The sequence below is a fragment of the Dipteris shenzhenensis genome, chromosome 9, assembly GCF_047967505.1.
Source record: "Dipteris shenzhenensis isolate YYH24624 ecotype China chromosome 9, Dip_SZ_1.0, whole genome shotgun sequence".
Lineage (NCBI taxonomy): Eukaryota > Viridiplantae > Streptophyta > Polypodiopsida > Gleicheniales > Dipteridaceae > Dipteris > Dipteris shenzhenensis.
This window is the reverse complement of record NC_141604.1, coordinates 50,686,783-50,705,583: the sequence shown is the minus strand read 5'-3', so window position 1 is coordinate 50,705,583 and position 18,801 is coordinate 50,686,783. Positions and strand designations below refer to the sequence as shown.

The window sequence follows — 18,801 nt, the reverse complement described above, 5'->3', positions numbered from 1 at the left end:
AGGAAGGGAAGGGGAGCTGGTGACGAGGTAGGGGAGCTGCTGTCGAGGGCTTGAAGCAGGAAGGGAAGGGGAGCTGGTGACGAGGTAGGGGGGCTATTGTCGAGGCGTTGGCAAGCCCGCTGAGATAGAACGAGAGAGTGGGGTAGGTGGTGACAAGAGGGGGAGCTGATGGTGATGAGAAGGGAAGCTGATGGAGAAGCACGAAAGCTAGAAAGGAAGCAGGAAAGGAAGGGGCGTTAATGACGAGGCAAGAAGGAAGTTGGCCAGATGATAATCGAGAAGGGGAGTCGATGAGGAGGTCTAGAGAGGAAGCTGGCGAGGTGCTAGTGAGGAGGGGAGCTGGCCAGGTGATAACGAGAAGGGGAGTCGATGACGAGGTCCAGAGAGGAAGCTGGCGAGGTGCTAGTGAGGAGGGGAGCTGGCCAGGTGATAACGAGAAGGGGATCCGATGACGAGGTCCAGAGAGGAAGCTGGCGAGGTGCTAGTGAGGAGGGGAGCTGGCCAGGTGATAACAAGAAGGGGGAAGGAGAATTGCGATGAAGGGAGGGCTGCAGAGAAGGCGTTGGAGGGAAGGCTGCAGGGCTGTTGCAGGATGGCGATGGAGGGAGAGCTGTAAGGTGGCGATGGAGGGAGAGCTGTAGGGTGGCGATGGAGGGAGAGCTGTAGGGTGGCGATGGAGGGAGAGCCGTAGGGTGGCGATGGAGGGAGAGCCTGCAGGAGAAGGCTGTAGGAGGATTGCGATGGAGGGAGGCTGCAGGAGGAGGAGGCTGCAAGAGGCTGCAGCAGGAGGGTTGCGATGCTGTAGGAGATATGCGATGGAGGGAGAAGGAGAGAGGCTGCAGGAGAAAGCGCTGGAGGGAGGCTGCAGGAGAAGGAGGGATGCAGGAGAAGGCGTTGGAGGGGAGGCTGCAGGCTGCAGCAGGAGGGTTGCGATGACAGTCTGCAGGAAATATGCGATGGAGGGAGAAGGAGGGAGGCTGCAGGAAATATGCGATGGAGGGAGAAGGAGGGAGGCTGCAGGAGAAAGCGCTGGAGGGAGGCTGCAGGAGAAGGAGGGAGGCTGTTGCGATGACAGTCTGCAGGAGATATGCGATGGAGGGAGAAGGAGGGAGGCTGCAGGAGAAAGCGCTGGAGGGAGGCTGCAGGAGGAGGAGGGAGGCTGCAGGAGAAGGCGTTGGAGGGGAGGCTGCAGGAGAAGGAGGGATGCAGGAGAAGGCGTTGGAGGGGAGGCTGCAGGCTGCAAGCAGGAGGGTTGCGATGCAAGTCTGCAGGAGATATGCGATGGAGGGAAAGGAAGAAGGCTGCAGGAGAAGGCGTTGGAGGGAGGCTGCAGGAGAAGGAGGGAGGCTGCAGGAGAAGGCGTTGGAGGGGAGGCTGCGTATGATTTCGTTGTCTGGAGGGGGGGACAGCCATAAATACATAACCAAGAGATCCAACTTTAGAAAAGTAAGCCAAAAATAGCATGAGTGGGCTGCAAGATGCGGTGGAGGAGGTGGATGAGCTGATCCCAAGGATCCACGCTGAGTTTAGCCAGATGCTAAATATAGCAGTGGTTGGAATTAGGAGAGTTTAGCCAGATGCTAAATATAGCACTGGTTGGAATTGGGAGAGTTTAGCCAGATGCTAAATATAGCACTGGTTGGAATTGGGAGATAAAGGACAGACGCTGAATTTGGTGGCTAAATATAGCCTTGGTGGGAGGGGGTAGGTGAGAGAAAAAGCGGTGTGGGCAAGAGGAAATATTTGAATGAACACGGTGGGAAAATTGGAGTTTGAATTTTACTCTCTCTCTTGTATAGGATATTGGATCAGGGTGTTATAGAGGTGAATGAGGCTGAATGAGGCTGAAGGAGGGATGAACCAAGGGTGAACCAAGGATGAACAAGGGGTGACCTTGGTGTGCCTATAGGTGACTGAGGGTGAAAGCGGCAAGAGGTGACCTAGGGTGAACAGGGGAGGAACAAGGGGTGACATAAGGAGGAGCATAGGTGACAGAGAGTGAGCTTGGGGGGTGACATAGGAATGAACAAGGGTGAACTAGGAGTGCACAGAGGTGACCTAGGAGTGAACATAGGTGACCGAGGAGTGAACATGGGTGACAGAGAGGTGAACATGGGGAGTTGACATAGGAGTGAACAGGGGTGACCTAGAGGTGAACAGGGGTGACCTAGGAGTGAACATGGGTGACAGAGAGGTCAACATGGGGAGTTGACATAGGAGTGAACAGGAGTTAACATAGGAGTGAACAGGGGTGACCTGGGAGTGAACATGGGTGACAGAGAGGTGAACATGGGAGTTGACATAGGAGTGAACAGGGGTGACCTGGAGGTGACCTAGGAGTGAACATGGATGACAGAGAGGTGAACATGGGGAGTTGACATAGGAGTGAACAGGGGTTGACATAGGAGTGAACAGGGGTGACCTGGGAGTGAACATGGGTGACAGAGAGGTGAACATGGGGAGTTGACATAGGAGTGAACAGGGGTGACCTGGAGGTGAACAGGGGTGACCTAGGAGTGAACATGGGTGACAGAGAGGTGAACATGGAGAGTTGACATAGGAGTGAACAGGGGTGACTTGGAGGTGAACATGGGTGACAGAGAGGTGAACCTGAGTGACAGAGAGGTGAAGAAGGATTAAGGAGGAGGGTGTGTCAGAGAAGGCAAGGGCTATCTCCGCCTTGCCAGAGAAGGAAAACTCAGTTTTTTTTTAATTGGTCTCTCACCAAAGAGTGCAACGGGGTTGAGAGTAGAAGCTTGACAGGGTTAGGAAAGGGAATACATTGTTGTGGTTTGAATAAATAAAAATTCAACTAATAGGAATGGAAATCCTTATCCAAAGAGAGAGTCAATGTGGATGATACTTCTTTACCCGTGAGCCATTTACAGGTGCTGGTAACTTCTTGCCCTCCAAGGTGGCCAAATAAACCCCTCCACTGGGAATAATCCTTGTGATAAAGAAGGGCCCTGTCCAACCACTGACAAATTTGGGTTTATGCTTCAGGAACTTACTGGAATATAACAAGACTAAGCTGCCAACTTGGAATTCCCTCTTCCTGAGATTTCTGTCATGCCATGCCTTCTACCTTCTTTGCCAGACTTCCTGAGCTAGGATCGCTTCACGACGATGTTCATCCAAGGCTTCAAGATCCCATAATCTCTCAAGTGTGCATGCCTCCAAGTCATCATCCATCTCTGCCATGACCCTAGTGGTCTTCATGTGGAACTCATAGGGCATAACCGCCTCCAAGCCGTAAACTAGCTGGAAGGGTGAATATCCAGTGCTAGCCTTGTATGCGGTTCTGTAAGCAAAAAGAGCAGCTGGTAGTAGAATATCCCAATCTGCCAAGGGAAGGCATAACCGAGCCACAATATGAGACATGGTCCGATTGGAGCTCTCGGCCAAACCATTGGCTCGAGGGTAGTATGAACTAGAGGTCTTGTGAACAATTTGCAGTTGGGTGATGAGGTCAGCGATGACATCATTGAGAAAGTGGGTACCTCTGTCACTCATCAATTCCACAGGACATCCAAACCTAGAAATGATTTGATCATACAAGAATGAGGCCACAACTTGAGCAGTGCAGGTCTTCGCGGCCTTAGCCTCCACCCATTTAGTGCCATAATCAGTAGCAATCAGAGCATACTTGTTCCCTCTTCGAGTTGCAGGAGAGATGGGTCCAACAAAATCCAATCCCCATCTATAGAAGGGGGGTACAGGGCTGGATGGCTGAAGGGGAAGGTACTCCCGTCGGGTAGGCTTCGGCCCCCCTCTTTGACATGAGTCACAGCGGCGCACATAAGCATAGCAGTCTTGGAATAGCTTTGGCCACCACAACCCAGAGCGCATTATCTTTCTAGCAGTGGCCTCTGGTGCCATATGACCTCCCCCCATTCCTGAGTGAGCCTCCTGAAGGATGTCTTGTGTTTCATGTGGGAGCACACACCTCCTCAAAATGTGGTCCTTCCCCAACTTGTACAGCTGACCCGCGATCAGTTTGAAAGGAGCAGCCTGAAGAATCTGCCTCCGCTTTTGTGCTGGAGTTAACCCTTTGGAGAACTCCCCTGTAGACAACAATTGTACAATGTTTGCATACCATGGGGGAAAGCTATCCACAGCAAACAGGCAGTCATCTTTTGGTACTGTGGCATCGACACGGAAGAGGCCCGCATCTGGAAGGTCATCATCAACTCCTATGGCTGCTTCACCTGAAGAGATCCTTGACAAGTGGTCTGCTGGTTGATGTAATCGGCCTGCTCTCACTAGGATGTCAAAGTCAAACTCTTGAAATAGAAGAATCCACCTACTCACTCTCCCCCCAAGCGTTGGTTTGTTCAGTAAGTACTTGAGAGCTTGATGATCAGTAATGATGATAAACTTACTGCCCAAGAGATAGTGCCGATACTTTGTCATGGCATAGACCATGCCCAAGCCTTCGCGTTCAGTGGTGCTATAGTTTCTTTCTGCTCCATTGAGTTGTCTGCTTGCAAAGTACACAGGTAGGTCGAGTTTGTGCTCTTCATCTGGTTGGGCCAATATCGCCCCAATGGCCAGCCCACTTGCATCTACATGCACATGAAAAATGACATCCCATTGAGGTTGCCGCAAGATGGGTGCCTTTACTAGACGATCCTTGAGGTTGTCAAACGCCAGTTGTTGAGGTGCCGACCAGTTGAAGGACTGCTCCTGCCGAAGGAGTTCCGTCAACGCCACCGCTATGTCGGCATAGGACCTGATGAATCTTCTATAATAACCCACATGTCCCAAAAAAGACTTGACTTCTCTGGGTGTGCGAGGAATAGGCAAGGTCAATATCACTTCCACCTTTGCTGGGTCCGTGGTCATTCCCTTAGCTGAGACGATGTGGCCAAGGAGGACCCCTCGCAAGGCGAGGAAGAAGCATTTGTCCGGATTCAAGCACAACCTAGCTTCTCTGCACTTATCAAAAACCCACCTCAACTTACTCATGTGATCAGTCTGAATAGCAGGTTCGAGGTGAGAAGCATTCTTACCATTGAACACAGAGAAGTCATCCAAGAATACCTCAAGGAACTTTCCGATGTTCTCTTGGAAGAGTTTGGTGACAAGACGTTGAAACGTGGCCGGTGCATTGCATAGACCAAAAGGCATCATCCGGTAAGCATAAGTTCCCCATTGGGTGACGAAGGTAGTCTTTAACTGATCTTGCTCTCGCACCCGAACCTGCTTATGCCCACTGTATCCATCCATGAAGGAGTAGAGAGCATGACCAGCTACGGTTTCTAGCACCCTGTCAGTGAAGGGGAGAGGAAACCTGTCCCGACGTGTGGCGGTATTCAAACTCCTATAGTCGACACAAACTCGGAGTTTTCCAGTCTCTCTTTTGGGTACCACTACGATGCCACTAAGCCATTCGGAGTAGTCAACAGGGTAGATCAACCCTGCTTGCTCCATCTTTTGAATATCAGCATGGACAGCCTTGCCATAGTTAGGATTCATGCGATATGGTCCCCTGATCACCGGCTCTGCTTCCGGATATAGATCGATGCGATGTTCCATGAACTCAGTGGGTACTCCCTTTAAATCCTTATATGACCAGGCAAAGACATCAACATACTCTTGAAAAAAATCAGACAATGCAGCAAGGAGATAGTCATGTTCCCAGACCCAACTGGCTACCTTAAGATGTCGCGGTTGGTCTTCTGTCCCTATGTTCAGATACCTCCAATCCCTGGCATGGTCAACCTGAGGTATGCTTCCTGATGCGGAGTTGTTCGGTTCTTCTACTCCCACTGCCGAGTGCGCAGGAGAATCATCTAGAGAAAAATTCCCCACTACTTCCATCCAAGAGCTCGGATAGGACGGTTGGGTGTGTTCTGGAAATGGTTGAAATGTAGAGGCAACAGTTGGGCCCATTCTCTTCTTTCCTTTTTGTGCTTGCTTGAGCATTCCTCTATATGGTAGTCCAACCACCTCGTATGTAGTGTCATGAACCTCCTGTGTCGTTGGGGAGTCAGCTTCTGACATATATAAGTCGAGTAGAACAAGGTCCGCGACATCTTCTTCTCCCTGTATGCTGTGGGCTTGCCTTGAAGGTTTGAAGTTCCAGACTCCAGTGTGAATGTGGACGGCTCCTTCAAATTGTCTAGCCTCTTGACCCCTCCTAGGTTGGTCAGATTGCATAATGGATTCAATAACCCTTCCAAGAGTCATTTCCGGTACCTCCTGCCTTTGAGTGACATCAGTAAGTAGGTGATCATCCTCTTCTTCTGCAGATCCATGAGTGTATTCTCCAATACCATCATTGTGCTCAGCCAGCCTATGATCTATGTGGTCCTCTTCTTCTTCCATAGATTCATAAGTGTTCTCTTCAGGTCCATCATTATGCTCCGCTCGCTCATCATCTTCTTGCATAGGATCCTCTTCCTCCTCTGTTGTGACCCCATGGTCATTTTCTTGGTGTGAGGCATCCATGTCGTGTGCATCCATTGCTTCCATTGCTGCTTCATGGTCTTGTCTTTGAGTCACCCTGGTGGCCTCCCCACCACTTGGTCTGGTACTTGCGGACATCATTCGCTGATACATGTGGGGATTATTAAGAAGGCCAAAAGGCATCCGTTCATACATGAGATCAGCCAAACCAGGTGGGGAAGAGGCTTCCTGGCTCACCTCTTGCGCATTCCGTGAAGTACCAAAATGGGCTTCAGGATCCTCTTCTGGACACAACTCCACCATGTTGATGGCTAAGGATCCCAGGGCCCCCATCCAATCCAAGATGACAGCTTCTTCCTCATCTGGTCTAGCATGTTCCAACAAGTACGTCAAGCTCTCACCAACATCTCGTGCCGCTGTTACATCGGTTTCACCTTGGAAGGGTGAGTCCTCCACATAGGCCAACTCTTCTTCCTGTAGGGGCCAATCCCCAAGTGCCCATCACTCCTCTTCCACCCCTTCTTCTTCTTCAAAATCCTCTTCCCCAAGTTCCAGGTCGGTGGCGGGCCCTTCTAGTAACCATGTCTATTTCTAAGGATGTGGATCCCAAAGGTAGTCGAACTTCATCACTTGACCAATCTTGAATGGCCTTTGCTGAGCGTAACCATGGTCTACCAAGAAGTAGAGGATAAGTCTGCTCACCCTCTGTCATATTAAGTACAACAAAATCGGACAGGAATGTAACTCCCCCAATCTTCATGTGAACACCTTTTACAGCCCCCATAGGCTTCACCTTGCGTTGATCCGCCATGCGTACTTGGAAATGTACGTCAGTTGTCAATTTCAAACCCAGTTGTTGAAGAGTACCTCTCGGCATGATGTTTACTGCTGCCCCACCATCCAAGAAAACATCTTTCAGCTCCACCCCATTGATCTCCACTGCGAGCTTGGGACTTTGTTCACATGTGAGGGCAGCATAGGCTGAGCAATTGTCTAGTGTTACTCCATCTTGAACTGTTACTGTCTCTGGTGTGGGTCCGCCCTGAACAGATCCCCTTTGGCGCCCTCCTGGCATGCGATTCACAAATGCAATAGTCTGATGCTTGATATGTGGAGACAATTGACAGAGTTGTCGTAAGGTGATATTGGTCCTAAAATCCATCAAGTCATCCATCAAAGAATAGGGCTGGACAGTAGCAGCAATCTTTTGTGCCTTCATCCGCCGAGCTTCTGGCCGAGGGTCGAAGCTTACACGAGGGAGAGGAGGTGCCTCTGGATTCTCAGTCAATATTTCCTGTGGTGACTCTCCCATCACCCATTTCCCCTTTTCTTTGGCACTACTAGGCTTCACCCCTTTTTCCTTCTCTTGCTTCATTGTGCTTCCCGAGTGGAAGGTGGATGGGCCTGCCTGCGACTCTTCACGTTTTTGCCCTGAAGTTGTCACTTCTGTTGCAAACCTCGCTATTTTGGACTTGCGGGAAGGAAACTGAGGTGTGACTCCTTCATCTTCAGAACTAGATTGAAGATCTTTGGTGACACTCCTGATCACCTCCTCATACCTTGAAGGCATAGATTGCTCACTTGGAGCTGAGGTAGTTTTAGAGCTATTGATAGGTCTTGATGGCTGTGGGGCCCCTCGGGTCCTTTCTAATCCAGTTACAGAATCCAGTTACAGGAGAGGACAAGGGCGATGTAGTCTTGTGCCCACTGTCCACCTTGGAGGAAGGAGGTGGGGATGCTCTTCTAGTGACTGAGCTGGTGTTAGTTGGTGATGAGGCCTCCGATATTGATGTTGAATCATCCTTACTACTGTCACCCTTCATTTGTGACCTAGTCACAGCTCCCAACACTGCACCAATCAAATGGGGTTTGTCACCCTCCCCCGCCACTACTACATCAACCATGTTGACTTGCGATGTTAATTCCCTTCTGCCATTGGGACAATCTCTGGTGTAGTGGTCATTTGTGTTGCACTGTGTACAAGAGGGTCCCCCAAATGGTTGTGTACAATATCTTGGTAGTGGCCATACTCGCCACATCTATAGCACATGATGGGCCTGCGAAAGTTGGTACCTCTGCCTCCACGTCCACCTCGGAACCCACCCCGTCGACCGCGAACATAAGGGGGTCCATATCCACCCCCTGACATAGGTGGTTGATACTGTGCATAGTAGGGCGGAGGGTAGAAGTATGGAGCCCCAAATTCACTAGGAGTAGGAGCTTGGAGCAAAGGAGGATTAGGAGGATTAGGAAGTAGTGGAGGTGGAATGATAGGGTGGGTGGGTGGTTCAGGTGCCTTCACAGGGGCTGAAGCTAGGGGTACTGGCCCTGAAGTGGTCGGTGCAGCTTTGTTGATTGTAGCCACCAGTGGCTCCCCAATTGGATACTCCGGCAGAAGCTTCCTCAACCCCTTAAGATACCTACACTCGGAGGCATCATGTCCATGAATTTCACAAAATGTGCAAAAGGAGGTTGGGGTGGGTACCTTACGCTTCGATGGACATTCCCAGTAGCCATGGCCAGAACCCTTGCAGTCCGTGCACCAGAGACCACTTCTTATTTGAGCTTCAAAGGGTGACGGTCCATCCACTTTTGTTCTGTCTTTCAGACCTTCTTTGATTTCTTCTAATTCCTTCTTGAGTTGCTGCCATGCCTGTGAGCCCTCTTCTCTCGGAAGTTGGGCGGTCTGAGCGGGTGTTGAGGCGAAACTTAACTGGGACCGTTCCATCTTCACCGCTTCCCTCAGAAATTCTTGTAGTGAGGCATGCTCAGGAAGTTTGTCAACCAACCTTATAGCAATGGTGGAGGGTAAGGCCTTCAAAAACCACCCCTTCATGACGGCGTCATTGGGTGGCACCGACATCTTTGCCGCCAAGACCCTCATCCTTGTGTACATCTCAGAGATGTCTCTCCAGGCTTCATGGTGTCAGTGGATAACTCTTGGACAATCATGTGTTCGAATTTTTCCAACTTGAAAGTGCGTAAGAATTCCTCCCTTAGGTCTGTCCACGTCTGGAAGTGGTCCGGAGGAAATTGATTGTACCATACATCCGTAGCATCCTCCAATGACGAGGGAAAGATGTGAAGGAACGCATGCTCATTCTCCACACCTTTAGCTCTACATGCTGTGAGGAACTTCCTCACATGAGCTTCCGCATCTTCATGGAGGTGGCCTTTGAACTTTTGAGTCTTCACGTGGACCTTATTGAGTAGCTCGAGAAGTCTCGCTCTGTCTGGAGGACTGAGAACGGCCGTCCCCACCCGAGAGGTTGGAGAGGGGGCCATCCCCACCCGAGAGGTTGGAGAGGATGCAAGAGTTGGAGGGAGTCCCGATGGGGCTGTAATGAGTGTTGGTGCTCCCGAGGAGGAGACCACCCCGACAACCCCTCCTGTGGAGGACCACAATGGAGAAGTCACTACTGATGTAGTCATAGAGGAAGTGTACCCAGATGGTAGGGCCCAATGGAAGTACCTCTCAATATTGTCAATGGTCCCTCTAATGCCTCTATGTCCATAATATGGACTCGCATGTAACTCACTCATGACTAGATACCGAAATGTTTTGGGTACACATATGGCACGTCCCAGAAATAAGTATCCATCCACGATGGAATAAGCCTCTAAACCCCCGACCTTAGAGAAATGAGACTTTTCTTCTACTAACTGCTTTTCAGATGCAAATTCTAAGTACGCTGAAAGGTGTTTTTTCATTACATTGCCAATGGCGGAAGTAGATACAACAGGAATAGATTCTCCCTTCAGCATACCATCTAGAACATGTGTTTTGCCACGGTGAGTGATTGTGATAGTTTTATTCTTCGTATCCAAAACAGCTCCAACTCGAAAGTGCCAGGGTATTCCCAGTAACATCACAACCATTCAACAGCATAATGTAGAACTCTTCCATGTCCACATAGCTCTGAATGTCCATTCTCAGCTTGCCTATCACTGGAGTAACTGATTGGCTGAGCCAAGCCATGTCTGCATCACACGAGGGACCCATCTCTTCTGCCCTTTTTCCCAACTTTCCAGCCAGCTCGGGAGAAATGAAGTTGGCTTTGGCTCCCAGATCGAAAAAAATCAAAGCCATTTGGTCTCTTATCTTGCCTCATGTCCGACATAACTCTGTAGCATCCGTATTCTGGCATCAAAGCCGTTTGGTCTCTTATCTTGCCCTATGCCTGACATAACTCTGTAGCTTACAATCAAGTCTGGCAAAAGACCAGCAATGGGTTTAGGCTTCTTATTCTTCTGATCATTCCTCTTCTCTTCATTATGCTCACCCTGCTCAGTAGCAGGGAACTTCCTCTTCTTGTGTGGGCATTCGAAAGCCCTGTGGCCCTCCTCCTTGCAAATCTAGCACTTGTTAGCATCATAAAGAATCTGTTTTTCTTCATCTGACATACGAGTACGAGACGATACTTGCCTGTGTCCTGCAACAAACTTTGCTTTCATAGGCTGCGAGGATTTTCTGAACTTATTAGGAGATTCCAGCTTGCTGCCCTTTGACTTTGATGCCCTCAGAAACCTTCCCTTGCATGAGTGCATAAGCTGTAGCAACATTCTCAATCAACTGGGACATGTTGGAGACCTTTGTCTTTGTGCAGTAATTCGAATCTCCTTTGGCAACCCACAGCAATACCTTTCAATTTGCTCAGACAACGGTACATGCCTGTAAGAATTCACTGGCAACAAGGCTTCCCAAAACTTCTTATTGTAGTCTTCCAAATTTCTGCAATTCACCGCATCTAGCTTATACCAAGCGGTCATGATATCCACTTCGCAAGTAGTGGTTAACCATGCGGCTGAGAACACCTGTTTGAATTCAACCCATGTGGTAGGTGCTCTGCCCCGCAAAAGTAAATTGGTCCACCATTGGAGTGCATTGCCCTTCAAGAAGGTGGCTGCCTTTTGAACTCTGGAAGACTCCGTAAAGTTGTCCACCTGAATAGGGGGCATCAATTTGTTGCACGAGTGCCGTACAATCGCCTCGAAAGTCGTGCCAACAGCCCGTACAGCTATACGGACTGCCCGTACAACTGCCTAGGGAGGTGTGCCTATGGCCGTACAGCCTTGGGTTGCATGCAAGAGCTAGAGCAAGAGTCAGAGCAGCAGAAAGCAGGTGCAAGAGGTAGCAGAAACAGGCAGGGAGAGCAAGAACAAGCAACGAATTCAACTCCAAGAGCCTCTGCAAACTGAGGATGCTCCAAAACGGTGAGGGAGAGAGATGGTAGGTTAGGGGAAGCACATGCATTTGCATGCATGCCACTTGGCCCTTCATTAAAGTCCTAACCACCATACCAAGGACAACGTTGGTTGTCCTTGGACCCAACTTTAAAACCCCTATAAGATGCCTATGCCTTGTCCCTAGGACCTGGTGGGTGCACATAGGAATCGCCCCTAGGGACTTCTAGGAAGTTTGCACTTCCTCTAGCCAGCCCCTCACAGCCAAACCATTACTAGAGTTAACCATAGTTAACCCCGGGTTGAGTTACAATAAACTTTACATCACTTTTCACGTCCTCGTGACAGGGGTAGCAAAGAGGGAGGGGGAGGGAGGGGGAGGAGCTGCACTTGCCTATGATTTAGCCGGGTACCTTCCTATATTAGCTCTTACGCACTTGTAAAAATGAGGACAAAAATGCTGAATTAAAAAGTGTCTAGGCTTCTACCCTCCTTTGTTGCACCATCTTTTGCTATTCAATACCTCTATTTTCTGCACATGATTTAGAGGGTCCCCGGATACTCTTGCTTTCCAAATCATGCATTGATGTAGTCCTGCGTAGGAAGTGCCTACGTGGGTTAGGACATACCCTAGAGAGATTTTATTTGAATAACCATTACTGCTGAAAAAGGATAAATAATTGATCCAACTTTAAGGTGAGCATAACATACCTAATTTACCTCTCCCATCAGTTGTACGGAGTTGGAGCGCTTAATTGAGACAACAATGTACGTGCACTTCTTTGTCATTTTGTTTATTGCATCAAGTTGAAATAAAGTAAGAAAAGGCTCAATTTTTGTCACATGGGTTAGCTTAGAGGATCTTCGTCATGATTTACATCCAAAGAGTGCTGTAAACCGTAGGATACAATTAGTTCCAAGAGCTGTCCTTACACCAAAGTTTCTTACAGTTTAAGTGAAATGGAAGGGCAGAAAATGGAAAGGCAATTAATTGAGTATCTAATAATAACAAAATTAAGTACCTTGAATTAGGGCTGGATAGTCTATTCACAAATGCACAGACCTATCTTTCTTGTTTATAGAAAGAATTGGGGCAGCCCAAGGTGACCTCTTCAACTGAATCTTCCCTTTCTTACTTAACTGCGTAACTTCAATTGATATACTCCAAGGAAGGTTTATATTACTGATTTGCATAAATGCCATTCTCAAATATATGGAATTGATAAGTACTTGGTATAGTGCTTGGTTTGAATTAGTCACAGAGTCCCACATATTAACTAATATTTGAAGTACCAAGTTTGGTAGGGTGTAATCATTTGTGCAAAGTCTCAGAACCAGAAATTATTATTAATATAATAAAATCCTTGATGAGTTAATACAGCATATAATATGGAATACAAACTTAGACTATTACTTACGTTCTGTGGGACGACAAGAAAGTGGAATGTGAAGGATCTTCTTTTGAAGGCCTTTCTTGGGAAGATCCGAAACACCTGCAATAATACATGCAATGCATATGTTTTTATGGAGAAGGATGTCTAACTCACACCTTAAATAGATGTATTAGATGTGTCCAACGTAACTCACTGCAAATGGGAAGTTGGTCATGTGCCTCCTTGAGCATGGCAGCAGCAAGGAGATGTTCCTTCAATTGTTTTTCAAGGTGCATGTAGAGAAGCCTTGCTGAACCTATAGTACAAAAGAATGCAAATCTTTTAATTTCAAAGAAAAACAAATTTCTCCCAGAATTGTATTGCATACATGCTTATGTTCTTAACAAAAAGAAGTGCTCTATTCAGATATCCATGCAAACATAGACACACAGAATGTGAAAAACCCAACTGTACAAGCACAATTCCCTGAAATTCTGCAAGTCCTTTCATTAAAAATATGCCAAGCATCTTTGCAAGGACGTAAAAGTGACTAAAAAGAGAGCAAAAGATGTTGAATCTTTCCTATTTTCTCTCCCCTCCAAAAAAAAAGAGTTGAATCTCGCATGTTAACGTTGTAGCAGTGATAGTGCAAGTACACTAAAAGTAGAGAAGCATGCTTTTGTCAAGCTCATAAGAGGATGGACAATGACAAATGACCTAAGGCATAAATGAGAAGAGACAATCCTAAACATCCTTCCAAGGAAGCTATACGCCATAGAAGTCAGTCATGTCCCTCACCTAGCCTCAAAATCCAGATGCTTCACCGACACACTCCCTACTCTTTCAATAGGGACTCCCTACATGCATACACCGAACATCTTGCAAGCCACCTATCTCCTTTCCTATTCATCTAGTGTGATCTCATGCCTGGTTGATTGTGGTTTATTGTCCCTATTGCATATGATTTAAAATTCCATTGGCTCTTGGATATGGGTAGATGCCTTTCTCCCATAAAATCAGAGTTTAAAAAAAAAAACTCTCTCCCAATCTTAGTGCAATGATCACATCCTTGCTGCATGACCACCCCCTACCCCATCTTTTCTTAACCACTTCCCTCTTATGCCTTCATATTTGGTCATCTCTAAAGCAACTTTCTTTTATCCTAATTCCCATAAAACTCTATCTGTTACTCTTATTACGCCAGTGATTGATCACTCTCATCCCCCAATCCCCCATTCACAGCAGGAGCGCCTTGCTGCTGCAGCAACAGCTCAGCAACGGTCATTGTTGGATCAGAGAGCAGAGCATGCCTTTCATGCCAGAGAGTCATTTTGGACTCAGACGAGAGGTAGGGTCAACAAGCAGTTCTTCTCTACTCTTGGCCCCAAACATAGTAAGGAGAGCGTTTCACATCTTGTTGACTCAGACGGGGTTTTATAGACACGATCAGATACCGTCTTGCAAGTAGCCACAGGTTTCTATGCCTCCTTTCTTACAGCAGATCCTGACACACATGACAAAGATGATGGTCGAGTTGTTATTTGGTAGCACTTACCTATGTTGGTGACTGGAGATATGATAGTCTCACTTGATGCACCATTCACCAACATAGAGTTCAGGACTGCTCTCTCTGCCCTTCACAAGGGCAAGTGCCCTCGTTCAAATGGGCTTACGCCCTCTTTCTTTATTGGGGTGTGATGAGCTTATATGAGTCAGTCAAAGGTAGGGTCTGCAGGCGGTCTATCAGATTGGGTCGAGAGCACCATTGGGGTGAAGTAGGGCTGCCCTCTCTCATCGACTCTCATTGGACTCTACATTGATGACATCACATCTTTCATAGATCGCCTAGGTAGCGAGGGTTCATTACTAGGTGACCTCCTCATACAAATATTGTTATGTTGATGATATAGTCCTTATATCCTCTTCGGCAGAGGAGCTGCAAAGAGATCTGAGGCATTAGAGGTTTTTTGCAGACAGAGAGAGATCTGATGGTCAACCTTGGGAGAACTAAGGTTATGATCTTCAACACCTCACGAGTAGTGACTCACCGACTTAGTTTCACCTATCGTGGTGAGCCAGTGGAGATAGTGCAGTCGTACACATATTTGGGATCAATCTTCAAAGGACCCATCTTCACGATGAAACATGCAGCCCAGGCACGGCTCACACAAGGGCGCAGTGCTTTGGCTAGACTAGAGCGATAGTGTTTCCAGGTGCACTTCCAAGATCCACCGACGAAGGGCTGGCTTTTTGACACACTGGTGCGACCAACTATCATGTATGCAGCACCTTTCTGGGGGTGCGATCTTCTGAGAACAGACTAGAGGAGCTTCGAGTGGCTACAGGTGACAATGGGATCCAAGATGATCCAATGTAGGCCCTCAGTTCCACATGAGATAGTACAGGTAGAGTTCGCCATGACACCTCTCCAAGTTGATGCCATCTTTCAAACAGTGACTTTCATCCACAAAGTCTAGGACTTACCCCACTGGAGACTTTCGAGGTTGGCCCTAGAGTCATCCAGACGACTCGCAGAGAATGGGGCAGAGACATGGTATGCACGCATATCTACATGGCTTGCCAGGCACGGTATCCAGATGGACATGCTTCCCCCCTTCCAGTATAGCATGGATCACCTCCTGAGTCTTTTTTCGCGAGATGAGATTAACTGTATCATACGGTCAGCTTCACACATCCCAGACTTGGGGGCAGGACCATGAGCTCCCCACCAAGAACTTGTTTTATCGCGACCACTTCCTGAGAGTATCAGAGGAGGGATTCATCATCAGACCCCATTATCTCAAGGATAGACGAGTCTCCCATGCACTGAGGGCCATTGGTCAGATGCGGGTTTCGTCCCATCAGCTCAGGATCGAGGCAAGGAGAGCAACGGGTATACCCAGAGAGCAGCGGGTATACTCGCTATGTATGTTGGGGGCGATTTAGACAGAGGAGCATTTTCTTTGTGATTGCCCAACCTACTACGAGATTCGGGGACGCTACCACCGTCTCTACCTAGAGGGGAATGGCTTCGGTCCTTTGTCACGACTGATCCATTTCCATGACCATGTCTGTATCGGGCTTTATCTGATGGAGATGCAGTGACGCAGGGAGACGCTTCTACGACAAATCAAAGAGCAGTAGGGGATGGTCAGACCACTGTAGGAAATAGAGGGTGACCGGGCACAGCGACACGTCACAGACTTCTATACATTTGAGTCAGCCCTCGGACACACTGGAGTGGAGGAGCAGCAGCTAGCCGATATGAGAGCAATCTGGATGAGCAGCCGACACAGTACCACCGAGAGAGGGGCGCAAAGACCACATGCGCGATAGAGAGCCCCCAAAGTACACTCTATTGAGGTCTGACCTATCACAGCTTTCCTCAAGGGAGACCGACAAAGACGGGGGGGTCACTCTAGACATAGCCCAAAGAGTCCAGAGAGCGAGGAGACCACGTCCCCCACCACAGCGTGAGATAGCTCGATAGACACAGATACGAGACATCTTCGCAGCCCACCAGAGAGCCATCACTATACCAAGCTTCGGTTTTGTCCTAGCGCCTGGATAGATTGATTGATCTGGCCCACTATGCAGTTGTAGTTGACTTTTTCTATGATTATGATTTTGTTAGCATAGATTATCCTAGCGTACCCTTTGCTTCAGTCCACTGAGGCTTGTATGCATTCACTTTTTGTGTACTTTGTCCCATAGTCCCGTGAGGCCTCCCGTGGACGTTAATATATCTTTCTTTCTTCCTTCCTTCTCTACCATGTGCCTTCATGTGCCATTGACATGTTTGAGTATTTGGACTCCCGTCATATTCTCATGCCCACTCTCATGTCCACCTACTTGCGTCTTCCCGCCCTCCCCATCTAACCATGATACGGTGAGTCAAAGCACCTCACTGCATTTCTCACACAATGTAAATGGCATAAGTGTCATGTCCATAACTAGACTAACTAGGGCCAAACCAAGATTGAACTATCTAGGGTCAAGGCCATGCTAACCTATGATCTTGGATTGGATCTAGAATCAAGACGCAATCTAACATAGGATTTGGATTAACCTAGGGTGGACACTAGAGCTAGCATGGATGAGGTTTAGACCCAGTGGATTGGGCTAGTCTAAGAAATGCATGGCTATTTGCGTGGATTTTAGTAAAATAAAGCTACTTTATGCATCAAGCCTAAAGTTAGCGCTAATTGGTAAAGATAGCCAATGCTAGACCTATGAGCCACGGGCTCAATATTTGGGGCCCTCTAGATGTTGACTTGTTAGATTAGGAGTGGCAGATATGAGAAGAACCATGTGATGTAAGATGAATCTTATGGAAAAGGCGGAGGCTCGTTCTACTCGCGATGATTTACAAGCTCCATTGCCCCCACCCTCAGCCTCCCTCACCATTCAACCTCCCCCTTTGTCTGCTTTCCCATCTCCCTCTACCTTTTTCTTTGCCCCTCCTTCCACTTCTTTCCCCCTCCTCTCTACACCTTTTGTGGCCTTCCCCCTTTTCCCTTTCACCTCCCCCCCCTTCCCCCTCGGTTCATCACCTCTCCATTGCCTTTTCTAAATCTCGTGCTAATTCGTGACAATTCTTGTTGGCTAGTGGAGCTTAGATGCTGGTGCCATGTCCTCCCTATGAGAGGCCCTGAGGTTTGGTCCCCTGCAGTGGGGGATTTTGCATTTCAGCATCCTAGACATTGGCCTCGAATATGTTGACTTGGGTGGGCTTATTACAGGGCGAGTAGTATGGATTGTCTTACGGATGGGTGACTCCACGATAGAGATCCCAAACATTTACGCCCCTACTTGCAGTCAGCATCACCCTCCCTTCTGGAGACGGCTTACAGAGTGTTGGAGGTGACTTTGACAATCTAGAATTCGAGAAGTTCTTGTCTTGGCCATGTCGGCAGGGAGTGCCAGTCAGATGCTTATTGGAGGTCATATGAGGGAGACCTTTGCACTTTCCAAATCAATACGAGCGTAGCTAAGGCCTCATCAGTCTCTCTGGATCTCCCACCATCTCGAGCTGAAGAAGGCTCCAAGACCCACTTTGTAGTGTTTGGAGCAATACGAACTGAGGGGTCTATGCAAAAACTGGATCCTAAGGGGCAATCCAATCCTAGAGAACTACCCATACCATCGTGTTGGGGGGGTTGCAAGGCTTTGTGCAACTCCTTCTCCCATTCTTTTGGAATTGTAGAGTCGATCTCCAACATCCAATGCCTACCCCCCTTAAGGAGAGAGGGCTCAAACTCATGCCTCTGCGACTGTGCCCCGAAAGAACTAGCTAGGCCACTATCAAGGTGCATCCTCTGCCTAGATTTGCCAACGCCTGTAATTTTAGCCTTTCTATGAAACCCTTCAATTCATCATGGCTCGCCGTCCACTGGAACAATCTACTATTATTCCATCGATTCCCCAATGGATACATCAATTTCGAACATCAAGGAAGAAAGCATATCGTACACCACCCCGGACTGCCCACCCCACTTATTGTTGTTTCTAAGATATCACACTAATACATGTCTCGAAATTTCGATCGATATTCGTTCCGCTTATTATCCATCTCAAGAACGTAGATCCAAAGTAGTTTATAATTCACCAAGCATTTAATATAACTTATGCATTCGTGCCCAAATAGCATGAGACCCTCCTGATCTCGAAGCTCCGAATGCCATAGGATGGGCTGACGCTCAAACTCCTGCGGCATTGCGGGCTGGCCCAAATAAGACCTACGGACAAATGCTATCAGACTCTATGAAGACTCCTCATCAAGGGGGAGTCCTTCCCCATGAGGAGAGCCTTTGAAAAGATCCATCTATGGGGC

General features: G+C 48.2%; 1 protein-coding gene across 13 annotated transcripts in view; it reads right to left on the bottom strand.

Annotated features, from left to right (window-relative positions):
- Positions 1 to 18,801, bottom strand: part of LOC147898793 (Pseudouridine synthase family protein) — a 126,400-nt gene that overhangs the window by 8,255 nt on the left and 99,344 nt on the right. For all 13 annotated transcript variants that reach the window (XM_087379788.1, XM_087379786.1, XM_087379785.1 and 10 more), the window contains 2 exons: positions 13,183 to 13,284; positions 13,014 to 13,088 (listed from right to left, as the gene is read on the bottom strand). In XM_087379788.1, coding sequence (XP_087235914.1) covers positions 13,014 to 13,088; positions 13,183 to 13,284 — 177 coding nt within the window. The remainder of the gene's footprint in view (positions 1 to 13,013; positions 13,089 to 13,182; positions 13,285 to 18,801) is intronic.